Source organism: Mytilus trossulus, unplaced genomic scaffold, assembly GCF_036588685.1.
Source record: "Mytilus trossulus isolate FHL-02 unplaced genomic scaffold, PNRI_Mtr1.1.1.hap1 h1tg000122l__unscaffolded, whole genome shotgun sequence".
NCBI classification, from domain to species: domain Eukaryota; kingdom Metazoa; phylum Mollusca; class Bivalvia; order Mytilida; family Mytilidae; genus Mytilus; species Mytilus trossulus.
The window spans coordinates 1,076,496-1,087,257 of record NW_026963298.1 but is presented as its reverse complement, the minus strand read 5'-3'; the positions used below and the strand labels follow the sequence as shown (position 1 = coordinate 1,087,257).

Here is a 10,762-nt window from a genome sequence, read left to right as displayed (position 1 = left end):
AATAATTTCAAATAATTTTCTATTTGTGACAATTTACATTTTCAAAATGGTAGTTACAAAGCTAAGAGTGAAAGGTTCACATTATTTATGAATTAAATGTTTAAATGCTTTCATGACCATGACATGTCTGACATGAAATTGGACTTCCGGATTGGTGAAAATTTACATAAATTTCGTGAAAGTGATAACACTTTCAAATTCTAACCATACCTTGATGATACGGCTAATACTTGTTTGAAATTCGCAGCTATACAATTTCAGAAATCATCCTATATTTAAGAATACTATATAAATATAGGAAGATGTGGTGTGAGTGCCAATGAGACAACTCTCCATCCAAATAACAATTTAAAAAGTAAACCATTATAGGTTAAAGTACGGCCTTCAACACGGAGCCTTGGCTCACACCGAACAACAAGCTATAAAGGGCCCCAAAATTACTAGTGTAAAACCATTCAAACGGGAAATCAACAGTCTAATCTATATATTAAACAAAAAAGGAGAAACGAGAAACACGGATATATTACATAAACAAACGACAACTACTGTACATCAGATTCCTGACTTAGGACAGGTGCAAACATTTGCAGCGGGATTAAACGTTTTAATGGATCCAAACCTTCTCTCTTTTTCTGAAACAATAGCATAACATCACAACATAGAAAAACATACGATAAAATATCAATTGGCAGACTTAACTCAATCAAAAAACGTATAATTACACAATGAACGAATAAATTTGATCTCCGATATCTGAATGTAGTTCATATCTCATGCTCTAAGTCTACGCCAATGATTGGGTTCTGTTTGGTTTAACTTAAAACTTGTATGATTGTATAAGGTATTTGATTGTCACATATGTTTGCGTCGAACATCACTTCCGATAAGACATAAGAGATTTTAATCCATATAGACCCAGAAACAATGTACCAAAATAAAATAAATCTTATTTAAATGTATCCATTATCTTAAGTGGAGCAGGAATGGCTTACGGGACTGAGATACCAGAGATTAGTCCAATCTTTTGTAGGGTATTCTATTGTATGTTTTGAGCATTTGTTTATTATTTCACCGTCGTTCGGATTTTGCATATGTTGTTGTCAATATATCTCGATTTCTCATTTTTGAATGCTTCTTTTGTATATAAGCTTATCATAGATACCAGGACTAAATTTTGGATATACGCCAGACGCGCGTTTCGTCTACAAAAGACTCATCAGTGACGCTCGAATCCAAAAAAGTTAAAAAGGCCAAAAAAAAGTACGAAGTTGAAGAGCATTGAGGACCAAAATTCCTAAACGTTTTGCTAAATACAGCTAAGGTAATCAATGCCTGAGGTAGAAAAACCTTAGTATTTAAAAAAATTCAACATTTTGTAAACAGTTAATTTATAAATATAACCTTATCAATGATAATTCATGTCAGCACATAAAGTGCTGACTACGGGGCTTGTGATACCCGCGGGGAAATAAATCTCCAATATGCAGTGGCATCGACCCAGTTGTTGTAAATAAACTCATCATAGATACCAGGACTAAATTTTGTATATACGCCAGACGCGCGTTTCGTCTACAAAAGACTCATCAGTGACGCTCGAATCCAAAAAAGTTAAAAAGGCCAAATAAAGTACGAAGCAAACTTTTGACGTCTCCTCGCCTTCTTTTAATGATAGTCCAGAAAAGAAAACTGTTAATATGACGAAAAATGTTCATAAGCAAGAATAATCTCTGATTTAAAACTTTATTCTTTGACTTTGATATAGATAATTGATTTGAGTGGGTGCTTTAAATTCGTTTCAGTGACACACGTGTTTCAAGCGTTTTACTTCTCATTTTTTTTCATTTACAATGGTCTTGAAAAGGAAAACTGTCGCTATGAAGAAATGTATTCAAAAGTTTGGGAAGATCTGGGAACAACCCCTCGAATAAGATTAACCCTTCAATGTAAAGACTACGCCTTAAATGAAGGATCAATTTCTAGTGATCAAAACTTTTGTTATGTTGTAAACACCACTTCTTAGTACAAAAGGGCACATATTTTTATTTTTGAAGAAACTTTTCCAAAGAACTGTACATCTTTCTGGTATTATATGGTTGAAACATGTCCAAAGTTTTGTTTTATTCCGGGACTTATATCTTCTTTATTTTTGTTTTAAAGTAAGTGGCCTCATTCTTTATAAATTTGTACAAATATAATAAATTTTCCCCCTTTTAAGTTAAAAATAAAGTTCTTCTTTTTAAAAGTAAATGTTTAGTGTTTACTCATTACAAAGTAGACTCTAAGATAAATTTAAGAGAATAACCATAGACAATAATTGGGCAAAATCATCATATTTAGGGGGAAGGTGGGGAAAAAAAGAAAATTTTAAACAAAATATATGTATCTATGTTACTTGGCGAAAAAAATATTAAAGTGGCGAAAAATATATTGTTTTGGCGAAAGAGGTGGCGAAAAAAACAACTGACCAAGGGGAAACCCTGCTTGATGGGATATGATTTCTATAAAGGCAACAGTATCTTTAGTATACCGCTGTTCGAAATCCATAAATCGATTGAGAAAAAAAACATAACCCTGCATTTTCGCGGTTTATAATAGTTGTATGAATACGTTTATTACACCTAGTTGTGCCCTTCAAACTTGTGCTACAAGCATTGATTTAATCACATTTTCTACGTACATACGAATTGCACAAAGCCAGGACAATATAATTGCACAACAAGGTAACTGTATTGTCATGTCTTAGTCACCTTTGTTATATCATTTACTCAAAGATCTTTGTGATCCTTGATAAATAAATCCTAAAACTTTGACAAAAGAGTATTAACACAATGACACTCTTTTGCTCTGACTATGGGAAAAAGATCTCTATCCCTTTGATTAGTTGGGTAAATTATACATACTTGATGATGATGAGGATTCAAAATTGCACTTGAGATCATCCCTATTTTTTTTTATTTGGGTTCGGGTTGTCCAGTCTTTAGTTTTCGATGTTCTGTTTGTGAACTATTATTTGGCTGCATGTCTTTGTAATTTTTAGCCATTGCGTTGTCAGTTTATTTTGAATTAATTGGTTAAATGTCCTTTAAACAATTAACGAATCGAGATAGGTTAAGGTAATTATCTTTGACATTCTCCGAAATTGAATCATACTGCTCAGTACATTATAAGGTTAGAGTCCTCATTAAAATCAATCATTGTGTCAAACGAATAACACTTTTCGAACATGAAAAGATTTCATTCAAATAGTTGATTTTAAAAGTTCTAAGATGTAGTGTCAATTTGTTATCAAGTATTTACTTTCAAAATTATTTATAGAATAACTAATCGAAGATTTCAAATAAAAAAAAAACTCAATGATTCACCGGACAACACATAACTAATGAAGAAACGATGCATTAAACCTGGTTTTAAACTAACTAACATGCATATAAACAAACATACATAATAGTTAAAAATGTCAAAAGTAGGGGTATAACATTCAACATTGTGTTATAATCTTAAATAAATTTATTTGACAATGAGTACATAGTATACATCTGCATCAGAAAAAGTTGTTGTTGTGTTTCCAGATACCAAGGGTTGCTCCTTAAAGTGTTCATGACATCTCTGTATTCCAATCTACAAAGGAATACATTATAGAGTAACATATACTGTATTTGGTATTGTATTGTTATACATATTGTAAATCATCGTATAGCTAATGCTCCATAAATTTCTTTTAGTCATCAGTGTCGTAAGATAAGTGTGTCATTGAGTTAATCATAAAATCAACTTTGAATTATTACAGATGGAAGATGTTATATCCCATCGAACTAGAGATTATAAAATCAACGGTACCAATTTTGTTGCACCAGATGCGCATTTCGACAATACATGTCTCTTCAGTGATGCTCGTGGCCAAAATATTTGAAATCCAAAGCTTATATAAAAGATGAAGAGCTATAATCCAAAAGGTCCAAAAAGTATAGCCAAATTCGTGAAAGGAATCAGAGCTTTGCACGAGGGAGATACATTCCTTAATTTATAATAATTTTTAATATTTTGTGACAGCAAATTTTAATAAAACACAAAAAATCCGTATTTTCATGCCAGTACCGAAGTACTGGCTACTGGGCTGGTGATACCCTCGGGGACTAATAGTCCACCAGCAGAGGCATCGACCCAGTGGTAGTAATAAAATCAACGGTACCAATTTTGTTGCACCAGATGCGCATATAAGGATACTACAGGTACAGTTAAGTCGGCCTCATATATATCTTGACTTACATCTAGAAATTGACAATGAGGGTCGGTTGAAAACCAAATTTACGACAAAAGAGATGATTTCAGCTTTCCAATTGTGAACTTTCCATTTCTAAGTAGCAACATTTCAGCAGCACCTGCATACGGGGTATATTTCTCCCAATTGATACGATATTCCCTTGCTTGCATTTCCTATCATGATTGTCTTGATAGAGGGTTGTTGCTCACAAGGAAGCTATTTAACCAAAAGTTCCAAATGGTGAAGTTGAAATCATGCCTTCGTAAATTTTACGGATGCCATCACGTGTTGGTTGACCGTTATGGAATAACCGTTTCACAAATGATATCGGATATGTTCCTTACGTCGTAACTACAATCCCCTTCTCTTTCATGAATGTGACCTTCCGAATTAGACTATTTACCGGATTTTGTTATCACAAAAGCAACACGACGGGTGCCACATGCGGAGCAGGATCTGCTTACCCTTCCGGAGCACCTGAGATCACCCCTAGTGTTTGGTGGGGTTTGTGTTGTTTATTCTTTAGTTTTATATGCGTACTATCGTTTGTCTGTTTGTCTTTTTCATTTTTAGCCATGGCGTTGTCAGTTTGGTTTAGATTTATGAGTTTAACTGTCCCTTTGGTATCTTTCGTCCCTCTTTTATAGCAACGTCATGTGTGTTGTTCAATCCTTTATTTGTTAAGCACTATATTGTAGACAATATGTTTGTTTCTGTGATCATATTTTTCTTTCTAAAATATCTATTTTATATATTTAGGCGTTTGTATTGATTCCTCGTCCATATTTTTATATAGTAACAGATTGGAGTTCAATACAAAAAGTCGCATGCTTTTGTCATGCGAACGTTCATAGATATTTTCTTTTTAGTCTACATGCTTATGTCACCATAAAAAGTGTTTTTGTGACTCATTCTTTCTCCTATTCTAACCAAACTGTTTACTAGACATATACTGGATAATTGTAATTCAAGTAAATGTTTATTTCTATTGTAACATAATTTAGCTAGGAGCAAGTAGACAATTGAGTGGGCAAAGTATTACAGCAAATATGCATAAGCTTTCACATGTCCTATGGCGCAAGACTTAAATAAATTACACCTTAAAACCTGTATCAGTGCAGCCAAGAAATATTCCAATTTGATGCGAGAAAGAACCAAACGATGAAACAGGAGCATACAGGGAAATTGTTTGACAGTTTGACACAACCTGTAATGGAAATACGTTATCGTTATAACAAAATATAAACAATGACCGTATATATTACTAAAGGTCATTTGAAATATCAGAGTTTCAAATCAACGAGGTGAAAAACCTATGATATTAACCATTGGAACGAAATATATTTTGTCTAATGCTACATCAAGTGCGCTTTCACGTTTTTCATATGTAGGGTTCACATATTTCTTAGAGCATTAAGTGTTCTACAGCTGTATTTCATATTTTGAATATGTGAATTATTTCGGAGTGTTTCAATTTCTTTTCACAAATTTATACGTATCTTTACTAACCATCTGACCTGTTGAGTGTGGTTACATTTACAAAAAATAATACGATAAAACTATATTATTTGATTATTGATAGTACAGTAAATTTGCTTATCATAGGTTTATGAAGTGCCGACAATAACGGCACAAAAAATAAACACAACAAAATAAGCATAGTCCGAAAAAAAAATATGCAGTATTCAATGATCACTGTAAAACGGTATAAGAGAAATGACTTTGTCATGATGATAAAAATAGCAATTGCACTGATTTTAGGTTAGAATACCAATAACAAAGTTTCACTTTGATTCGGTCCACATATAACACTTTTAGGATTTGGCTATACTTTTTGGACCTTTTGGATTATAGACCTCAACTTTTATATAAACTTTGGATTTCATATATTTTGGCCACGAGCATCACTGAAGAGACATGTATTGTCGAAATGCGCATATGGTGCAGAAAAATTGGTACCGTTAATGATATAACAACAAACACATGATCTCTTCAGACCTTTTACCAATCATCAAATAGTGTCATATATGAAATACTATTCTCTTAACTGATAGATGGGCCCATATTAACACGTATAACAAATGTTAACTTTAATATTCAACTTTCTTCACATTTCTGCTATTAGAACTATTAGTTTTCTGTCTTTTAGTTAAGTGTTTTGGAAAAAAAACACTAACGCATAGTCCCATTGCTTTCTATGTTAGATTCTGCAGTTTCCAGCATTAACGGCTACTGTGTCTTAAGTTAAAATAAAGGAGCAGTAATTTCAAGTCATGAAAAAAAAGATTTCTTTTATTGCATATCAGAGCTACGGGTTCCCGGAATTTGGATTGTACAAAACAGGAACTTATGATGTGAAAAGTGTGAATCCTATTGTAATTGTATTTTCTTTTGATTATTCAAAAGGAACCTTCAACAAGGAGATCTACATTTTCCCTTAGTACCCAAGCTTTCAGTTGAAACCAAAAACTACTCAATTTCTCTCCTTTTGACAAAGATACAGCTACGTGAAGGCATTATTTTGTTTAAACTACCTTTCTACATTATTTCTCACCAGGCCCAAATTAGTAATTCTTTACCTTTTACTTCACAAAAGGACGACGTTTGTCTATACTAGCTAACATCTAACTGTTTTTGTAAAACCCAAAAATAATTCTAACCCAAATGTCCATACCCCAACATATAAACGGTCCTACCTGAAGCCCTTTTTGCCACATTTTATCAATTCTCGCATTGCATAGATTAAGGACAACTGAATCTGCATTTGTCTGTGTGCCATCAGAGCAATAATCCCCTGCTGGGTGAGATAACACAGAATGGTTTGACAGTGCAGAAGAAGTCATGGTACTGTTGCAGTGATGTGCATCTAAATTAATTTTACAAAGAAGGAACAGTACAGGTATTAGTTCAAGGTAAAAATCGATGAATCAATAGCAATGCTACACGAATCACATTATTGTCTACATAGGAAAATGCATGTGCCCAGTCGGGAATGATCGAGTTCTTGTCCATTAGTTTGATGTGTTTGGGCTTTAGATTTTGCATTTGATAACGAACTTTCCGTTTTAAATTTTCCTCGGAGCTCGGCATTTTTATTAATTTACGTTGTATCTATATTTATCAAAAACAAAGAAATTGATAAATGCTAGTAATTGATAGTGACAACATATGTGATTTTTATGAAAACTAAATATTAAGAATAATGGAAACGTTTCGATTAAAATGTTTAGTAATGCGACGATATCAATAACGAACAAAAGAAAGTATTTCATATAAGCATAAACAAATATAACTTTTCGGCTCATAGCAAGTGTCGACGCTATAGAGATATTTTCGCCTTTATCACAATTTATAAACACATTAAATGTTTTGGTTTCAGCTCTCCTGATAGAGATAAATCTAGAAAATCGCTTCATTCACAGATAATCTATAAAAGGTGGCTACTAACAATTATACTGACCACATATATTACATGATGAAGGACAGATTTGTTTAACTGTTGAGTCATTGCATTGATTTGACACCTTTGAACAATCCTTTAAACGGTCGTCGCAGTACCTTGCTGTATTATCTTAAATAACAGGAAATCAGTTATACTATTAAATATTGAAACAAGAAAAATAACAAAAAATCAAAACTATTTCGTCCATGACATTTATATACATCGTTGTATTGTTTATTAAACTGGAATTGTTTTATTCGTTCAAATTCAGTAAGTAGCCTATAAAACTAGATTTAAGTCACCATTTGTCTATATAAGAAAATGCCTGTACAAGTTAAGGAATATGACAGTTGTTATCCATTCGTTTGTTGCGTTTGACATGTTTGAGCTTTTGGTTTTGCTTATTGATTAAGGACTTTGCGTTTTGATTTTTCCTTCGAGTTTGGTATTCTAGTTATTTTATACTTTTGGTAGTTATAATGTTGGTATGAGATGTGGATATTGCCTTATTCTTATATTTTAGAAACATTAAGTACATATTCATATTTAACTACAACTATTGTATCTCCCTCATGCAAAGCTCTGATTCCTTTCACGGATTTGGCTATACTTTTCGGATCTTTTGGATTGTAGCTCTTCATCTTTTATATTAGCTTTGGATTTCAAATAGTTTGGCTACGAGCATCACTGAAGAGACATGTATTGTCGAAATGCGCATCTGGTGCAGGAAAATTGGTACCGTTAATGTTATTGAACTTTCAGAATCTTACAATCATGAAGCTATAAATAAGAACGAACATGAACGGTACCAATTCTACTGTTTTCTCTTTTAATCATATACATGATATATTTATCATTAAAATGCACTTACTACAAATACCACAACTTCTTGGACAAAGAATCATCAGATGTATGGCTGCTTCACATTCACTCGGAAGTAATTGAGAACATATAACATGTCCATCACGGCAAGTGTTGTTTATATTACTAGATACAGTTGTAGGTACTGCCGTGGTTGTTTTTGCTAAAAAATATTTTCAGGTTTCTAGAAATCGGGACTACATAATTCTTTAAAACTCTGTTGAAAAGAACACCTATTAGAAAACACTTCTAACATTTATTCCTACTTTTCCTCATTGACGCTATGAATACATAAAAAAACTACAGGTCTCTAAAAAAATTCTCTTCACAAAACTTTTGTTGTTCTATAAAGGTTTGTTTTTTTACCTTACAGTGTTTGTAGATATTGCTTCAAAACCTTCTTTGAACGCGTTATGCAAAAACCATTGGTGGTACGCATTTAATAGGTGCATGTAGCAAGCGTGTTGTATTGATATTTTTGGCATATATCAAAAGTATCACAACTGTTGATATATGACGTCATATCTACCTTGCGTTATGTAATGCCCATTACAACATACGGCATTGATTTTTTTTTACTTAGCAGACTTTGAAGAAAACACATTTATGAATGTGTTTTCCTAAACAAAATAAAGAGAATTGAATTTTGACTTCAATTTCTAATCAATTTTTCGTTCCATGCCTGTTTGCTTAATAAAACGTGCAAAGTAAAAATTATTTTCCAAGCCAATAAAATAATGATTTTTTCAATTCTGTTAAATAGTTATGTTTATTTTTTTGAAAACCGATTTTTAGTTGTCTTCAGTATGCCAATCGTCTTTACATTTTAATATTTTGGCTGCGATTATGTTAAGAAACTGTAAATTGAGACATGCAAATCTAGATTATCTATGCGCTTTAAATTCATTTAAATTGATTGTCAATGTCTTGAATCAAAATCAAGTCCCCTCTTCTCTATTGGGTTCGCGCATCGTTGTAAATATAATGAAATTTAATGCAACTGTCATACAAGTGAGAGGATTGGCGTTATACATTAGGTTCAATCCACCATTTTTTACATTTAGGAAAGCCTGTACCAAGTCAGGAATACGACAGGTGTTGTCCATTCGTTTGATGTTTTTTATTTTTTGTGTTTGCCACTTAATAAGGGACCTTCCGTTTTGAATTTTCCTCGGAGTTCAGTATTTTTTTTGTTTTTACTTTTTTCCTGTCCACTTGCTACTGCATGCTACTTATTTTATCTTACCGATTACATTTACTTCCACTTGCGCTTTGGCAAGTACTACACCAGTTTTGTTATATACAGCACAGACAAAAAATCCATCATATTCTGTCTTTATCCCTGTAAACATGGTACGATTGAAATATTTACAAGGGACGAGGTCATAAGTTATCAAATCGATAACACATGTAGAAAAACAACGAATACAGACTCAACTTTATAGAGCAACATAACTGAAGGATTAAGCCAAGTTATCCGGTAGTTGAAAGCATTAAAAAGATAACACTTTACCGATCACTAATCAAAGATATGAATCGAAAGTCTGACAAAACAAAAGAAAAAAGGACAAAAAACATACAACACTACACGGAAAACTATTTAATTATCAAGCAATGGTCAATGATTTTTAAAATTTCGTAAATTCATGGACAAAAAACAAACATCGGGGAAACTAACTACAACTGAGGGAAACACTCAAAATATAAGAAGAGAACAACGACACAACATAAAAATGTAACTCACACAGAAACAGACTAAGCATTAGACAAAATCCGATGAGAAGAACAAATATAACATGAAAACCAAATATATGAATTTGGGATAGAAAAGATATCTTGTAGTTTACTGAAAACTGTTATCACATACTAGTTGTCTGTTTAAAGGAAAAAAACCGAGATATTACATGTCTATGCCATTCTATTGAAAAATCGTAAATTTCGGTGTCAGTATTTGCAAGTTGTGTAGATAAATAGATCTTAATCAAAATAGTAATCGATTAATTATGTCGTGACTGCCCTTTTTCTATGCTCCGCAAGTTACATAATATTAAGTATAAAACCGTTTAATAATGAATCAATACATACCTTGAAGAAACTGCAATGTAAACTTCATGGAACTGTCAGTGATTTCTAATTGCAAATTATATTCGCTCGCTAGTCCTGCTTCAACATTGGCGAGTGCGGATATAATCAAAGTT

At 32.6% G+C, this 10,762-nt stretch overlaps 1 protein-coding gene across 1 annotated transcript; it reads right to left on the bottom strand.

The window, feature by feature from the left end:
- Nucleotides 1-3,507: 3,507 nt before the first annotated feature.
- On the bottom strand, nt 3,508-7,122 carry LOC134700077 (uncharacterized). The gene is made up of 3 exons (XM_063561448.1): nt 6,958-7,122; nt 5,361-5,468; nt 3,508-3,618 (listed from the first exon to the last, which is right to left on the bottom strand). The coding sequence occupies exons 1-3, from the start codon at nt 7,102-7,104 to the stop codon at nt 3,508-3,510; spliced, it is 366 nt and encodes a 121-aa protein (XP_063417518.1). The 5' UTR covers nt 7,105-7,122.
- Between the last annotated feature and the right edge of the window lie 3,640 nt (nt 7,123-10,762).

What these genes read in the sequence shown, in the direction of transcription:
- LOC134700077 (XM_063561448.1), bottom strand. Translation starts at nt 7,104, where the DNA reads ATGACTTCTTCTGCACTGTCAAACCATTCTGTGTTATCTCACCCAGCA. An exon ending in TGTGGCAAAAAGGGCTTCAG is followed by an intron (nt 5,469 to 6,957) that starts GTAGGACCGTTT and finishes TTTCCATTACAG; the next exon opens with GTTGTGTCAAACTGTCAAAC. An exon ending in GCACTGATACAGGTTTTAAG is followed by an intron (nt 3,619 to 5,360) that starts GTGTAATTTATT and finishes ATTCCTTTGTAG; the next exon opens with ATTGGAATACAGAGATGTCA.